Here is an 18,424-nt window from a genome sequence, read left to right as displayed (position 1 = left end):
TTGTCAAATAATTTATGGTTCAGTCTGACCACCTCATCAAGCCGTTTCATTAAATGTTCCTGTACTCTGATATATTCCAGTTCGCGTGCCTTAAATTTGGCTTCACACGAACATGTTGCTTGAGCTGTCTTTTCAGAAGAGTGGGGCAGTACTTCCCATTCAACAATCTTATCGGATGCAACTTCTTCCACTCTAGGCTGGTTGGACCTTCCTACCTGTATGGGAGGGGAGGGGCGCCTAATCAGTGCTGTTCCTCTGTTATTGATCAATTCATACACAAATAGCTGATAAGTACATAAAATGCTGGCTAGAAAAAAAAATCCCCACATCGTTTTTGCGCCCCTTCCAGTGTAGCGCCCCAATGCGTTGCATACACTCCATACCCACTTTTTGCGCCACTGTCTGAATGCATTCGTGGCTTCTTCACTCAGTCCCACGAATGTTGCAGCTTGTTGGTCTCTCTAAAGTCTTTAGTCTGAGTGTGTGCATTCATGTGTGTGTTTCTGTGTTGCCTGCTGCAGATAAGCACCAGCAACCCTGCAAGGACAAGCAGGTGCAGATGATGGATGGATGGTGTAAAACCAATTCATGCCAAATACATTATTCAAATTTGGGACAAAGTTGCACCTTCAGTAACAGTAGAGTAGCAGATAACTCTTCCTACTTTGAAAACACAAAATTTTACCCTGTATTTTAATTTAGTTTCTAGTGCAAATATCTTAGTACAGTTGAATTAAGACAAAACTAACCTTTCAGCAAGATATGAGTCAATAATTACTTCATATTGATAAAGTACTATTTCCATTGATTATCTCACTTATTCCAGTAGAATTAGCACTTTGTTTTCAATATTAAGAATTATTGATGTTATGCTGAGAGGTGTGGTGAGGAAAGAGAAGTTAGTGCAGTAAATAAAACTGGTTTATTAAGTTTGATGCAACAGCAGATTTAAAAAATGACAGATTTGACGCTTAGGCCTGGAGTTTGACACGTCCTCTAGCACTAAAAAGAAGGTTAGAGAAAAACTTACTGCTTCTTACAAACAATATTTGTTCCTGAAACTAGAGAAAAATACTTGGCATTATGAGATTTTTGCAGTTTGCAGATTAAAATGACGCACAAACTCTATTTAGCTGCTGCAGTAACTTTTGTTAACAACCCAGTAGGAGAAACGGAGCAGACAGGCTGACAATCATCTGGCACCGAGCAAAGTAACCCCAAAAACAAGAATACTAAACGTCAAAAACTGAGCTTGACAATAAACTATTGTAATCACAAATTGAGAGCAGGTGTGAATGGGAGGCTAAATAGTACACTGACAGACAGCTGGATGTGCTGGCTGCTGTACCGAGCAGATTTCACAGAAATCTAGAGCTTAACTGAGCAAATCAGCACTACAAACTGTTTTTTCTCCATAAAAAAACAAAATAATTCACCATTGTTTTTGGATACAGGGGAAAATGGAGCTCAGCATGTGTACAGCATTGCCTGGAAAAGATCATAATTTAAGCAGTTTGATGTGTTTTTGATTCAGGGGAGAGAAACAACAAAATGGAAATGTGGCTCTGCAGAGAGCTGAGGCACAAGCACACGCATACCAGCTCTTACCCTGGAGACCGAATGGTTCCTGAGGTTCAAAATAAAATTTAAAACCTTGATTTTTCACCAAGTCACAGCTTTTGATTCAGTCCTGTAAAAAAGACCTACTGTGTTTTTTCCCCCCTCTTTTTTCATGTCATGGTCACAAACATCAATATATTTTATTGGGATTTTATGTGATAACACAAAATTGTTCATATTTTGCAAAAATGACATGGTTAATTTTTAGGACTGTAGCTAACGATTGTTTTAGTAATCGATTATTCTGAAGGTTAAATGATTAATCGGTATTAAAAAAAATTGGCACATTCTGCAGATTTTACATTTAACCACTTCATTCATTTTTTGTTTAATATTAAATATAAATTAAAATATGCAAATAAATCCGAAAATTAACATTTTATTGCCTAAAATACAACAACACTGCATTCCTTTAGTGAACTCTTGATCATTTGTAGCAAAAGTTTTATCTACAGCTAAAAAAATACTTCTAACATCAATATGTGTATAAGTGGAGGGCAAATAGATTTTTATTTACAGAATTTGAAACAGGTGAAGCTAAAAGTGCCACTTGAGGAATTCTGGGTAGAAAATATTTACAGAAAAATATGTTTGTTTTTTTAATCTTGTTTGCAAAATGTTTGTACAGTTTTGGCTTAATTACCACTTTGAGTGTGTTGTTCTTTCAGCAAATGACCTTTTTTTGAGTTTGTTCACTGAATTTAATGATTAATCAACTGCTAAATTAGTTAATGATCATTCAAATAATTGATTAATCATGATTAATATGATTAATATGATTAATCATTTCAGCTTTATTCATTTTTTTAGCAAATATAAATCCAGTGTCACAAGTATTTGCTGCCTCCTTTGCTCTGTTGACCAAAATTTTAAATTGTTTGCCTCAGACGAAACACAGCTAATCACACCAGAACGCAGTGATTTACACCCTGAATACGGGGAATTCGCTGCATCTTTGTTTGGGGATGTTTTTCTTTATCAGGAACAGGAAAGCAGCTCACTGCTAATAGGAAGATGGATGAAGCTAAATACAGGAAAACCCTGTTAGAAATTCAAAAAAGACACAAAACTGAGGCTGATTCGTTTTCCAGCAGATGTTGCAGAGAAACGTGATTAAACAGAAATGTACACCAAATGTTTTAGATTTTACTCATAAAACAAATTATGAATTATTTCTTCATAATGTTTATTGGTCTGTATGACTGTTTATGGCAACAATTAAATATAAGTTTGTTATTCCCTCTGATTGTAAAAAGATGCATTGTGGCTAATTAAAGCTACAAATCCATTGCAAAATAATGTTATTCTTACACCTGTTTAGATTTATTTTTCTTCAAAAAATTACAGATCTCCTCCGCATATTTGCTTTAACAAGCCTGTTTTTTTATTGTTTGTTTCTTTTACAGTTAATCAGTATTAACAATGCTTAGTTTAGTTTATTAATTTATTTACAATGGGGACAATGTGAAAAGAACATTAATAAAAAATACTTTGCACCAGCTTTAGCTTAAGCTAAGTTTCCATCTGTAATAAAACAATCTAATATCATAAAACAACCATTGAATGTCTACATATCATACATAAAAGAAAAATCTGTTAAAATGTGTCTATGTGTCTGTGGTGCTGAATTTAGAATAACTTCTTATGTGTATAAAAAATCTACTGCATAAAATGTGCAATTACAATATAAAGAGAGCTATAAATTGTTTTTTTTTTATTATTTCAGTAAACAAAAATCAATTTGGAGACGGGTATATATAGTTTAAAGAGTGTTTCAGTTTCGGGGAACGTATTTCACCATTAACCTTCCTCCAAAGTAAAAGGTCTATAATTTCATGTGAAATGAAGCAAAGTAAAAGAAGAACTACGTGTCAGTTTTAATTTCTTCCCCAATTAAAAACTGCTCTCCTAAAAGCAACAGTTTCACGCAGTTCTCCAGCGGAAAACTTGTGCAATTTATTGGAGTCTAAGTAATGCTGCAGATTGGTCCCGGTCCCCCGTGGCTCAGCAAACCGATTTGTCTGACGGTGGAAATGAAGCGGCACTAATGTCCTCTCTTTTAGCTCGGCTCACATTCATCACCGCATTTGTTTTCTCTCTCCCGCTTCAGGACCTGGGGAGTTCAGACGGTCCACCGAGGAACTGGAAGGGCATCGGGATCGCCATGGTGGTGATCCTGGCCGTCATGTCCCTGGTCACCCTCTCCGTCGTCGTCCTCACGCCCGGTAAGAAAAGAGGCGGGAGCATCAAAGTGGAAAGCGCAATTTGGATCCATGGCTTTGAAAGTTGCATAAAAAAACACCAATTTAACTCTCATGTCTGCAGCCAGAAGCCTTTAACTTCACATAAAGAGCAGAAAAGGAAGGAAGAACTAATCAGGCTCTGTTGTAAAGTGAAAAAAAATGAAAATCCACCTACGGGCGCCTCCTTCTGAAGCATGTTTGTTTTATCTGTACAAGAACCACATCATAAACAAAACAGTTGAGTCTTTTTGAGAGGTTAAAAACCTCTTTGACTCTTTTTTTTTTGTCTCATAGCAGTTGCCAGGCAACCAGGAGAAACTCCAAGAAGTTACTGCTCTCGGTCAAATAGTCTCCGAGAGATTATAAGACCCAATAAACTGGGACTTTTTCCTTTAAGACTTTGGTTTTAGCACCACCATTAAACAAACAAGATATAAGGTGTTAATTAGTATGCCATAGAGCTGGATGTGTCCCCTGGCGTCCATTTCGTTTTGCTAATTTAGTTTCTGAGCCCTCACTTCTGAAGGACAAACGTGAGAGGGGCATCGATCTTGTCAGCGCTGAAATCTTCTCCACGACGCTGAACTCTCTCAATTTGAATGCAGACCTCCTTTCACTGGTTTTTTTTTCTTCCATGGCGCTTCCAAGTGGCATCTGCTGACTTTTAGATCAAGTCAAGACAATTTTTTATCCCTGCAGGCGGTTTCCAAAACATGAAGCATGTGCGACCTTGCTTGATGTTATTTGAACCCTCTGCTTACGCGAAAGCTACCAACAGATTTCTTCTCTGTTTTACTTCTTTTACATACATTTTAAACACATTTTAATATCAGACAACTATACCTGAAATTAGAAATTCATTTACTGAGGGAATAAAACAATGTAATCTACCCTGCGTTGAATACTCTAGAAAAAGTTAAAAAGTACTCTCTAAGCCTAATTACCATTGTTATAGAAGTAAATATATGGAAGTAAATATGTGCCAAAAGGATTTAAATTAAAAAATCTTGCATGTTTGTGGTCTCCTAAAGAGAAGTTGATTGTTATATAGAAATAGTACTTCCTTTACAAATAAAATCATCATTTATTGGATTTAAAATTATTTTGATGCTCTGAAAATGTTAAGTGTGACAAAGAAGCTAAAACAGAATATATCTGTAAGGGGGTGAATACGTTTTAAATGCTCATTTCTTCTGATTTGTGCAGTAGAGTAGAGGTAGTGATGAATCTTTATTTTTATTTGTGAGTGTGTTTGTTGTTTTTGTTTAATCAATCATTAAGGAATGCACATCAGTAGTCAATGATAAATTTAATTCCTGTTTGCTATCTCTTGTTGATTTTAATCGAAGTGTAAGTTTTGGAAATTATTATAACTTATTGTGGTTAAAAAAAACATCCTTTAGATTGAACTGATTGGTTTTTGAACCCTGAAATAGTTGAACATAGCCTAACTATGCTATTCTGAAGAGATAAATCCAGCATGATGCTAAAAAGTGGGCCAATCCCTGCTTTCATGTGAACAAAGGCTTTTCACAGTTTGCTCTGTCTGTCTGCTTTCAAAGACGAGTCTCACTTGTTACTCCACTCCCATGTGACCATGGAGGATCTGGAGAGCGAAGAGTTTAAAGTTCACGATCCCTGTGCGGCGTGGTTGAACGGTGAGGATCCGTGTTTCAATGACCTGTTGGACCCGAAATGGTTAAATGTGTACTATTTGCCAATGATACTAACATTTATTTATGTTGGAGTTGATGTGGAACAACAATGAAAGGATAAAATGAACAAACTTAAATAAAACACAACAAAAATAACATTATTGTGGGAACTGCCAATCACTGTCAATGACACCAGTTTAGGTGTGATTATTGAGGATAAACTAAAAGTAAATCCCTATTAAATAAAGCCAAGTTAGTTATACAACAAAAAGGATTACATTTGCTCTACTATTCATCTGTCTTACCCTATTTCAGTTATTGTGCAGAAGTCTGTGGCAATAATTACGAAACTACCCTACAAGTATTAACAATACCACAAAAAAGAGTAAGAAGTGTAATCCATAAGGTTGGATATTTAGAAAACACTTACAATTTAACTAGATTTGTGAAATCTAAATTGTTAAAGAACTAATTCTTTAAGCTAAACATAAACATGAACATTGACATGACATTGAAAAACTGTTTAAGACCAAGGAGCAAATTTTATAAGTTTAAAACATGCAAATTCAGAAATACTAGAAAAATCTTTTGTAAGTAATTGGAGACAAACTGTGGGATAATTTGAATACTGAACTTAGCCAATGTCAAAACATAAAACTGTTCAAATTATCATACAAACATATGATTACTCCTGGATATAAAATGTAATATTGTTAGCAGGCGCAGAGCTATAGGGGGACCTGGGGGGGCTGCTGCCCCCCAAACCGGGCCGGATGGGGGCCTGGGCCTGGAGGTGCCAGGGAGGGAGGAATGGTTTTAAGTCATTATAGACAGAGAAAGTGCGCCCTCGCCTGTTGAGAAGGGTGTATTTAATGTTAAAAACACCCCCCCACACCCCCACGTAAGGGTCCCGGTGATTCCTTAGGGGCCTGGTGATTGGTTAGGGGCCCGATGATTGGTTAGGGGCCCGGTAATTGGCCCTGCCCCCCGGCCCGACGCTGACTTGTTCCGCTAGTGATTGTTAGTCAATTATTGTTGATGATGCTAGCTTTGTTTTTCTTAGTGAAATGTAAAGAAACAATAATTGTTCATCCACTGTAGTCGAAATTAAATATCAGTCCAGCAGCTTCTGCCTATAAACATTAAATAAATTCCAATACAAAAAAACCCTAAAACAAATTACAAAGTAATTGTTCCCAGTGAACTGTGACTGCAGTTGGCAGTTGTAAAATAAAAAAAAAACATCCTTTAGATTGAACTGATTGGTTTTTGAACCCTGAAATAGTTGAACATAGCCTAGCCGGATAAAATTAATTACGCTAACAGTTAAAATCATACACAAAATTATACATGAAAAAACCCTGTGCCTAATTAAATTTGTCTAAAATATGTGCCAAAGTACAATACTTGTAAATAAAACACGGAGCTGATTGTAATGCATCCCACAGTTACAGACAACGGCGAAAACAAAAAATGGGGAGCGCAGTCAGTTACTGGTTGCTACGGCAACCACCAACCGCCAAGGGCGGCAGAAAGGGAACTTACATAGCAACAATAAATGTCAGGAGAAAATAACTTTAAAAAAGATTCATTTAAAGGGTTAATGAACCAACTTCACATTTATAATGTTGTTAAAACAAAACCCATGTAAGATTATGCTGGTGGTTAAGAAGTCTGATTTTTTTTTTTTTTTTTTTCAAGTTTCTACTTCCACCCACTCTCTTGAATATGTAGGGGGAAAAAAAAGAGAAAAAGTTTTGACATGATGCTTGACGCTGTGTTTTTTTTCCCATACATATTCAAAAAACAAACAAACTCCATCTGCTTTTCCCCTAACAGAGAATGAAGTGGCACTGCGCACCAGAGAGGGACATGTCCTGACATTCACCCTCAGCAACAACCTAACCACAACTCTGCTGGACAACAGCTCTCTGGTAGGACGGCTCGCAGAAATGACTGTCTCACATTAACACAAAGAATGAACAAATAGGTCGATAGAAATGAAAACTGGGAGACAGATGCTACGGGGAGCTGCGGCACCACATGGCGCATTTTACACAAAAAAAGACTTGGCACGTTGACGGTATCGGCGCATATTTCCCCCCCAATCTGGCTCCTCTGTGAGCCCTCTGCCTTTGTCTTCAAAGAGATCTTTCCGTGCGAGGGCATCATTTTGAACACCGCCTCTGCTCGACACTAACAGACTTATGTGGGTCATCGCAGCCATGCTCAAAGCAGGGTTGTGTTGTCAGTATGATAAGTGTCTTCCCTGTGTCGAGATGTTGGTTTTTCATCTCTGCTTCTATAAAAAACAAACAAAAACAAATATTTTCTTTCATATATCAAAACACACAGATAAATATGTTGCTGAGTCAATTTTCTGTTTATGTTTTAAAGGTGACCTGTAATGCTTCCTATGAGATATACAAAGCTTATTCATTACATTATTTGCACTAAATCATTTAGATAATGAGATCTCAGACTGCTCACTTCTGCCTGTTTTAAAATGATCTGTTTTGGGGTTTCTTGTCACTTTAAATTCAAACAAGCTGCTGCTAGCAGAACTCAACTACACTGCAGAAAGCATAATTATTCAACCGTATACCATGGAAAAGCAGAAGTAGAGCATCATGCTCAACCAGCAAGAATTTAGAAAGTAGTTTCTGGATGGTAAGTCAACAACAAAACACTTGTCCAGCTGACCAAATGTGCTGGAACTCAATTTGGGTTTCTAGGTGACACGCAGAGCGCTCCTGGGGTTGCTAGGTGAGGGCAGTTGTGACGTTATATTCTCAAAAGACTGAGTTGTTGCTAAAAACGAGCTGGGTTGTGTGTTAAGCAGTAGAAATCCAAATAGAAGTGCAAAAACATTTATCCAAATATTGTGTATATATTTGAATCTTAAGTTCTCATCAAGGAAAGATGTAAAATCTCAATTAAATCATTAATCATGTCCATGATCAGTGTGTTGTCACCCAAAAACCAGACACAAATTGAGAAGATGTAGTTTTATGCCAGATATTCACATTCGCTTTTAAAGAAGGTGGATGTTGTTTAATATTCAAGGATGGTTTGCAAGGAGGCACTGAGGTACTCCACTAATTACAGATTAGAAGAAGCTCACATGAATCTTTTTTTATGACACTTTGTCTTAGAGGTCAGTGTCTTTATCTTTCTAAATTAAGATAATTTATTTTTATTGACTTGTATTAAGAGGGTCTAAAGAAGTGAATGTGGTTGTTATAAGTAAGTGTTCCTAAATGAAAATAAATAAAGAGGATATTAATAAATATGAGTAGTACTTACAGTACAAATAACTCTTCTGACATTTGACTGTTTTATGTCATTGCAAGTGTTTCCCCTTAATAGTTCAACACATTTCAGAAATGTTGAGGCAGTAAAGCTTTTAGGACTTTATGTTTTCATTTTATCCAATTCTAAAATGTTGTTGCTTTGCTGTGGGTTTTTTTTCTCTCCACATTTTTCTGCAAGCACATCTCAAGGTGTCAAAGCAGTTTTTGTTATTACTTCCTGTTCTAAAATGCTCCATTCAGTCATTCTCCAGTACACTTACCTTTTTCTTTTTTTTCAAATATGCAGCTTTGTGTTTAATAATTTAGCTTTGTAATATTTTGGTAAATAGTACAAGGACATTCCTGGAAATTACACTTTCTTCAATACTGTGTGCTTTCCAATTTAGTGAAGTGTCCTTTTCTGCAATAATGCTGCAGTGACAGCGGTATAGCACTCATACCCATACCAGCACAGAGCCTGGCTTTTTTAATTTGCTGCTTAGAACAGTTTGCATGGTCCAAAGCACATTGTATCCCCTTTCTCCGAAGAAGATTAAGATTACTATTTCTTTGATTACGATCCACATTATGACTGTGTGGCGGTCCATTCGAGATGCTTCAGAGCAAAGAAAGAGTCAGTTCTGGTTCTGGACAAAACATAAGACTTCTGTTTTGCCCAGTAAAATCCTAATTGGTACTTATAGGCATAAATCAGCATGATGTTGCTTGATAGAGTCATCCAAAATATGAGCTGTTGATGCCATTTTCCATTTAAACTGATAAAAAAATATATTTTTGTTTTGTAAACTGGCTTACTTTATATGTTTCGTTCTCAGTACGTGCTCCATACGAAGATCATTGTTGGTGCATCCTACCTCAGCTTCTCTAATGGTTTCTGTGCAAATAACCACCCAGTTCAAAAATAATGATGGTTTAAAGGTTCATATAATGGCATTTGCATAAACCTAGTGATGGGTCCGGCAACACCGACGCGTCGGTGCATGTGTCCAGCCCATAGACCTAAACCCGTTTCGGTGCGCGTATTTGTTTCAGCAAGTCACGTGACCGATACAGGAACTGTTTCGAAATGACATTAACGCGCCAAACTCTGTTTATAAGGAAGCAAATCTGTCAATCTGTCAAATGCATTTGCCAAACGAATTATTGATGTTTTACGGAACAGCGTCAAATATGGAGCAGCTTCTAAGGAAAGGTTTCCGCAGTGAGGGGCCATTTTGATCTTATATTGGAAAATAAATTAGCTTTCATTTTTGTCGTTTCATCCGGTTCTTGTCAGTTTCTACTTGATCTATCTGAATCCAAATTCAGCTGAAATGGACTCTTAGTTAACTTTCATATTATGTTCTGCAGGTTAAGTGTTTGACTAAACTGTCTTATTTATATAAATCCACCTTTTCAATGTTGAGGCATTATGAGGCCAGGCATGAGAATGAAGTCCCAGATACACCTAGATAAACTCAGATATACAGCCATTTTACAAATTACTCAGGTGCTTTTTATAAATTATTTCATATACAGTGATCCCTCGCTGTAACGCGGTTCACCTTTCACGGTATTGCTGCTTCCCAGATTTTTTTGTGCAGTTTTTTTTTCACAGTGTTCTGCGTCCTGATTGATCGTATGATTGGTAAAAACAGTCTCTGCGCTTCTTCTCTACCTGAGTGCCAATAACATTACGGTATTTAATACAGATTGGAAACTGAAACTTTGAATGCCAGCTGGAAAAACACTGTGGCCAGAGGCAGCAAAATCCGACGGGAGGCTTGATGAGATCCATCGCTCTGCCGTAGATACAGCTGTGGATCTCGCAAAGCAGGTTGGAGGAGACGCTTTAATGACGCGACTCTGATTAAGGCCCGATTGATGAACACGCACATCCGCTGATCTGAAAACAGGTTTTGTTCTTTGGTTTCAATACAGAGTATTTATTTATGCTGTGTAATAACTGTAAAAACTAAAGGTAACTACTTCACGGATTTTGCCTATCACTGGTTATTTCTGTAACGCAACCACTAAGAAAAACAAGGGTTCGCTGTAAATGTAATGTTTACTTTGTTTTTTTCTACAGCAGGAGAAGTTTTGTCAAAAAAGCGTAACAGGCTAAATTTCAAAATGTTCTAAAAACTTTTTTTTTTTTCATTTTTATAAAAATCTGTATGGAAAAAGAAACGGTCCATGCATCCTCATTCCAAACACATTCACTTAAATTTTCACTTTATGTTCAAATTTTTTATTGACTGTATATCAAATATATTTTAAATTTAACTGAAGATATGACATAATACAATAAATATATAATATTCAATAAAATACAAAGACTTAAATCTTATTGTATAGACTAGGAGGTCATCAAATCACTACGTTGGCTGTAGGAATTTTTAATGTCCAGCAGGTGTCAGTATTGAGTGACACAGTATCGACACAGAATCGACACGGTTTTGTCGATTCTGTGTCGAAACGATACATGACGCCTCATCTACCCATCACTACATAAACCGTTATGACATCTTTGTTGTACAGATTGTAGAAATCCCTTTCAGTACAGCCATTATAGACAACATCGTTTAACCCTTTCAGCTAGCTTTTAGCTCCACCTGGATATTTTTGCCTATTTTAATTGTACAAAGTTCTTTAAATGTCCGGTAAGTAATTATATATTTGCCCATTTATCCATAACAACTATAACTTTCAATATTTAGCAGTTAGTTTTGCAATTTATCGTCTATTAAAAGAGCATCCCTCAGATTAATTTGACTCCCTGCTATGGTGGGAGTGAAATTACCGTAATAATCCGATATCGACTGGAAAGCGCTACGTCTCTCCTTTCAGAAACTGCTGGAAGGTGGTGGAGTTACGGTACTGCCAATTTGGTTGTGTCATCTAAACTTTATTTAGTTTAGGGTTAAACTAAATAAAGATTACTGCTAAATTAAGTCTTGTTTTAACAGAATCTGACTTCATAATTGCACACAGATGGGTGACGGTATATAAAAAAAGTTATTTTCATTGTCTGTACTGGTCATTCTTGTACGTTTTTACTGTTTTAAGATCTTGTTTTACAATTTCTCCTAATTTTCTCCTAATTCTGCCTTGCAGGACCTGACCTCATCTAAATTCCAGGTGTCTGCAGACAAGAGGTTTGTCCTCTTGGCGTATAACATTCGACCGGTAAGTTTGATATCGCCAGCAAAGTGGCCTGGGATAGACTCTAGACTTCATTATCGAGTGTTTTGCATTCAGAACACATCCACAGCCATAAATCTTCCTCAGATATTAAAGACAAGTGATTCTCCACTAACAAAGCTCCACACGTCTTGACAGGCCACTTGTGGCTGTTAAACAAAGGTGGCGTGTAATTTCTATCAAACAACACAGAGAAGCTGCAAGAGCATGAAGGACACGGTTGAGGAGTGTGTGTGTGTGTGTGTGTGTGTGTGTGCGTGTGTGCGTGCGTGCGTGCGTGCGTGCGTGCGTGCGTGCGTGCGTGTGCGCGTGTGCATGTGTGTGTGAGCTCTGTTTCTGCAGCTGCAGCAGTCTGTAACACCCACCCTCCAAATGACTGAGATAACATATGAGGAGTTGAATATTTAAACTGGCTCATTGCAGTGGGTAGAGAGGAAGGAGAGAGGAAGGAGAGATCGCTGTGAAGTGTTTAGCAGAAGAGGTGCAAAGAAGTGAAAGAGGGGGATCAAAGAAGAGGTAAAGTTGGAGCTGCGGTAATGAAATAACCCTGCCTGTTCAGTGGGGAATTTTAATAAGAACATGCAGAGCCTCACAATTGCAGGTGGTTTTAGATAAGGCGAGGAAAAACTAGATCTTTACTTCAGTTTCCCAGCACTTGTAACTCCTCACCTCACAAATTCCCGCATAGTTGCAAGTTGTTTGCTCAAAGCGAAGACAAGCTGTGTTATGAGCAAGTAATCAGAGGTGGAGGAGATCCAAATTAGAGGGAAATGACAGTCCTCGGCGCATTTTCTCCCACATTTTTATTAAAAACCTGCAAGAAGATTCCTCCTGCCCTCATTTGTTCTGCCTCACATTCTCCTGTATCTCTCTGGGTTTCCTTTTTTTTTCTTCCCCCAACTAATCACTGCGTATCAGATTTTCTCTGTGTGTGGGGAACGAATGAGCCTGTTGCTGTGTTACTGCATTCATCACAAAACACAGAGCTTCCATACTAACTGAATTATTGAACGGTTATGCATACATTCAATCTGTTTTTCACAAATCTACGAAAGGAAACGGGCTCAGATCTTTGGGACTCTGCTTGGCTGATTTATAGCAAGTCATTACCATATTTCCTTTAATATCAGCAGGATTTTTTTTCCTTCTTCTTCTGCAAACTCAAGGATATGAGCACGCTATTTTATGAGCTTGGGTGCACATAACCTGGAAGCATTCTGTTTGCTCAGAAAATGGGCTATTTGCATTTTGTGTTTGTGAATCCTCCCTTCCTCTCCCAGTCTGTCTCTAGCTGTCTCCCCATCTCTCCTCCTTCATTTTCCTCACTCCCGCTCACTTTTCTTTTTTTCTTTTTTTTTCTATCTCTTGGGGGGGGATTTACGCTGACTGAAGCATTTTATGCCAAGCACCGTTTCTGGCGTTCAGAAGAGGAGCGGCGGGCTTCTCCTCTTCGCGGCAGAGGAAAAACAGAAAACGGTGCATTCAGGGCGGCGTCGGGAGTACGATAAATGGGATACGGTCCGCTTGCCCTTAGACACGCTGCCCATTTACAATCAGTTGGGATGTTTATCAAAGACGGCCAGAGATGCAAGAAGGAGAAGAAGTGCGAGGAAGAGGGATGGACGTGTGAAGTTAAAAGGCTTCACTGGATTTTGTAAAAGCTCAGGAGGGTTTGCAGGGGTGGCGCCTGCTGGGTTGAAAATAAATAGATTTTGTTAAAATAAAAGAGAATGTGTAGAAGCTAGTTAGGGATTTTGACTCAAAACAGCAAGACAAAACAGATTACCTGCAGGGAAATGTCTCTCATCGAAGCCTGTTTGATTTAGGCCACTTTGTTTTCAGAGTTGGTGCTTGTGTGGGAGTAGAGGATATGGAAACAGTAGGGGGACGCTGCAGAAACCTCATACCATGAGATGCATTTACATTTTGTCACATTTACAACCACAAACTTTGGTTTATCATATTGCACTGAAAAAACACAGAACCTTTCGGTCCAGTTTCTAGTGCAAATATCTTAAAATAAGAAAAAAATAACTTACAAATATATTTTCAGCAAGAAATAGGAGCTTGTTTTAAGTAAATAGTTTATTAATATTAATGAAAAAGTTCTAGTTAGAAGTGAAATAATCTGCCAGTGGAAGAAGACATTTTTTTCATGTTATAAGTTAAAATGTCTTGTTATATAACAAGCACTTTTTTTAATCAATATTAAGGAATTATTGAATCATCTTGCTGAAAAGTTACTTGCAAATTAGTTTTGTCTTATTTTAAGTTTACCAAAATATTTGCACTAGAAACTATAGACCAAAAATACTTGGTGAGATTTTTTTGGTTTTGCATGGTAGGTTTTGAAGTAGTAGGCCAGAACATACAGTCTTAGCACACAGTTGCACTGCAAAAACTCAGAATTTTACCAAGAAACTCAGAATTTTACCAAGAATGATTGTCTATTCGTTTTACATCGGACAAAACCAACTTAAAAGTAACTTTTCAACAATATAAACAACCTTGTTTTAAGTCACTAAAGCAAAACGTACTAGTTCCACTGGGAGTTTCTTCCATCCAAAATAGGAAAAATGTCTTTATAAAAGTGAAAAAACAGTCAGTGGAACTAGTATTTTTAAAAAAATCTATATTCACAAATGATTTACTTTAAACAAGCTCCTATATCTTGCTAATAAGTTACGTGGAAGTTAGTTTTGTCTCATTTTAAGTCTACTAAGATATTTGCACTTGATACTGGACCAGAAATACTTGGTAAGATTTTGTGTTTTTGCAGTGTGGGAATGGGGTGGAAACTTTTCTTATACATAATAAAATCTGAATGTGTTGTTTGCATTTTGCTAACCTGAGTGAATATTTTATAGAAGCACCAGCTGGTCTCCTGCTTATGTGGAAACAACATTTTCTGCCGATTTTTCTTAACAAAGTAGCTCGATCTCAGACAGATTGGACAAATAACATTCATAAAAATCAATTTACAAACCTTGACAAAGATTCTCAGTTAGAGGGATATCTGAAATTTCACTAGTTTGATATAAATTCTTCCATGTTTTGTATTTTTCTCCTTTTAAACATCAAACCCCAGGCCCTTTTACCGCCTTTTTGTCCAGGAGTGCTTAGTTTTCTGTGTTTTCATAAACTCTGACCAGTCTCCTGTTCCCGGTTGAAGAAACACATGAGGTGTTGAGGATGATGTGCAGAGCTAGTTTCTGTCACAAATAATGTATCTCATGCAGGCAGAAAGATTGATTTCTGGTGGACAGCCACATTTTGGCTTAGGTTTGTAGTTGTGCCATATAGTTACATTTACTTGAGTAACTTTTAAAAAAATGTACTTTTACGAGTATTTTTATCATGTTGTTCTTTTTACTTTTACTTGAGTAATTTTATTACAAAGTATTTATGCTCTTACTTGAGTAACATTCCTGGATTCTCTACCCACTGAATGAAAAACAAACACGTTTTAACCAAAAATTCACCAGTTTTTGTTAAAGTTTTATAAGTTTTTCACTGAAAGAAACTGATTTGGAAAAATTTTCTTTTGCCTGATCTTTTTTGTTACTTATATGAATTATTGTCATTTTGGTCCTTAAAATACCAAAATTTCCACTTAACTTTACATTTTGGTCTAGCTGATGATATAATTTTTTAAAATATTGAATAATTGATGTTTTGATGTTTTACCAAATACTTTTTTGCTCTTACTTGAGTAATTTCTTGGATGTCAACTTTTTACTTTTACATCAGTAAAAATATGTTGAAGTAGTGCTACTTTGACCATTTTTGGATTCTCTATAATCCTCCCATTTTTAGCACTTAGAACTGGAATTGGATGTGAGATGTTGAATTTTATAACCCAACTTCTACCTGGATTTGATGCTGTTTACTGGTTAGATGACTTCTGAAGGCTGTTAGTAACACTGGCTTTTGTTTAGGGGTAACAATTCAAGCTGAAGATGCATAAAGCTGATGTAGACGTTGCTAATATTTCAGCAAAACATGGCTTCGACTTAAGAGGGCTAAATAGAAATGCAAAACACACTCTGGGGATTTAAACTCATAATAATAATAATGCACCACTTTCTGTTTGTTGATTATTTAAAATCCAGCAGATTAAAATCCAGTGACTTGACAAAATGCAGGAAAGATCCAGTCGTGTAAATACTTCTGCAAAGCCCTGCAGGTGTTTCTAAATGATGGGGAGACATTTTTTAGTGGATGATACTTTTTAAGGATTTAATGCACCGAAACCGCTGAACCGCATCCTGCCAGGTTTGTGCAGAAATAAAACACGATGGGAGTTTTTTGTCTGCTCTCTGCAGCAAACAGTGATAGGTGCTGCTGTTGTATTAAAGGCTGCACTGCTTTAGGAAAATGCTTGTGAGGCAAGAACAATGTAGAGTAGAGAGGAAGCTATTATCTGCACATTGTGAATTGTACAATAGCTCCAGATATCTGTGCTTATTCAAAGCCTATTGTGATCTCTCCTCATATCCTTCGTCACATTGTCCTGCGACGTCTTCAGAGTGTTTAATGTGTGCAAAGCCCCCCTCTCCTACGTTTTGGCAGCACCCTGGATGTGAGAAGTAAAGCGGGGGGCTGACGGGCACGGCGAAGTGGAGGATTTATGATTTGTTCCTGGCATTCACATTAGGATTCTCTTTGCCTCTCCAAGACAGATGCTCTCTTTCTCCCTTTCTGTTTATCACACATGCAGCCACAATAACACGGCGACTGCCAGAGGCCTCCTGATGGTAAATTGGAAGCAGAATCTCAAGGTTTCTAAGCAAATGATAAACAGCTGATTGAACACAATGCTGATGGCACTTCCGTGTGCCCTTTAATTTCCTGTCTCACTTTTCCTCTCCTTTTTTTTCTTCAAGTTTGACCAGATGATGCCGTTTTTCATCTTGCAAGAAAGCTTCCTTCCTCCCTATAGTAACTCCTGCCCTCCATCCTTTGACTTTTACCCCGCAATCAAACTTCAGTCTCATTTAGAGGCCGCCTCCGAATGGATTTCTTCTTTCTTTTATACCTCTGCGCCTTAGCCACCGAGGCCATGCATTTTCTAACAGACAAACAATGTTGTAGAAAATCCAATTTCACTGCTAAGTGCGCTGCATAGAGGATGTGACATTTAATTTCTGTTGGGGCTGGTTTTCCAAAGGGCCGGGTCTCCCAGAGGCCAGCGAGTAACACCGCCGCCTCAACCCCTTTGACTGAAAAACGGAGGAAAATGGTGGAAATCAATGCATCACCTCCAGTTGGTTTGACGATCTTTAGATCAGCAGAGAAAAAAATAACAGATTCAAGTGCACAAATTCATTGATTCAGTCTCACAGTGGTCTCCTTCAGCGTGTTAATTCAATCATTCGCAGCCACTGATGCTTGTGTCAGAGCTGCCAGCCACGATGCAATTCAATGAGAGGAATATTGGCCATAATGATGCTCTTTAATCAGAATGCCCTTTTATTTTTTATTCTCTTGTCATGCCTTTAATTTTTTATCTTTTAGTCCCAAGGGTGCAAATTTCTTCTATTCACTTGCAATCAGAGTAATGATGAAATGTGAATGTAACTTCTTTGAGCGTGTTCATGCTGAGTTAGGCGTAAAGAAGTGATTGTTTCAGTGACGTTCAAATCCGGATTGAAATGCCTCCTTCAGTTCTTACAAGGAGTTCTCCAAGTTATGTGCTTCTGATAAAGCAGCGATCAGTGTGCCGGAACAAATCATCTTCTTGGTTGATGGAGTTTATCAGATCTAATTTGATTTTTAAAATGCTGCCAACATTTCAAACCAAGGTTAAATCCTTCAAAATGAAAGCCTTCATCTTATCTGTTGTTCACCAACTTCACAAAACATCCCGGACAAGGTTACTGATAATTGATGTTTTCTGCTTCACACTTCAAAAATTCAGGTATGAAGCAATTCAGAGTAGAAAAGTATGAAATCAGAATCCACCAAACACTGTCCCTGTTGATTCCAGCCTGAATGAACAAATTCAGAGTAGCTAGTTTCACCCAGTGACAGAAAATCACTAACTTTGATTCTTCTTTCCACAGTAACAACTTCCACACTGAAGAGTGTTGTGATTTGCACAAATAAACAATATCAGTCACTCAGTGCATCTCTACTTTTGAGGGCATTTGGATTGTGAACCATTCAATGTTGGGAAAACCTATACGCTAATTGTCTAATGTGCTAACAGCAGAGCTAATTTTTCCACTTAGCTCTGTAGCGTTTTTAAGTTTCAAAATGTTTAAGCTCACTTAGCTTCACCTAAATAAATTTTTTCACTTAAATTCTACAGCACTGATTTTTAGTTTAGTAAACTTTCAGATGAATGAAGTTCAACATTTGTGTTGGAATTTTTATTATCGATTCTTCAGAATCCCTCAAACGGTTT

At 37.4% G+C, this 18,424-nt stretch overlaps 1 protein-coding gene across 1 annotated transcript in view; it reads left to right on the top strand.

The window, feature by feature from the left end:
• The window catches only part of LOC103139177 (inactive dipeptidyl peptidase 10), a 55,442-nt gene that overhangs the window by 14,929 nt on the left and 22,089 nt on the right, over positions 1-18,424 (top strand). The window contains exons 3-6 of the mRNA XM_007553666.2: positions 3,731-3,845; positions 5,426-5,521; positions 7,358-7,452; positions 11,929-12,000. Of these exons, the coding sequence (XP_007553728.2) occupies positions 3,731-3,845; positions 5,426-5,521; positions 7,358-7,452; positions 11,929-12,000 (378 nt within the window). The remainder of the gene's footprint in view (positions 1-3,730; positions 3,846-5,425; positions 5,522-7,357; positions 7,453-11,928; positions 12,001-18,424) is intronic.

The sequence above is a fragment of the Poecilia formosa genome, unplaced genomic scaffold (genome assembly GCF_000485575.1).
Source record: "Poecilia formosa unplaced genomic scaffold, Poecilia_formosa-5.1.2 Scaffold57, whole genome shotgun sequence".
Taxonomy (NCBI): domain Eukaryota; kingdom Metazoa; phylum Chordata; class Actinopteri; order Cyprinodontiformes; family Poeciliidae; genus Poecilia; species Poecilia formosa.
This window is presented reverse-complemented; position numbering and strand designations above follow the sequence as displayed.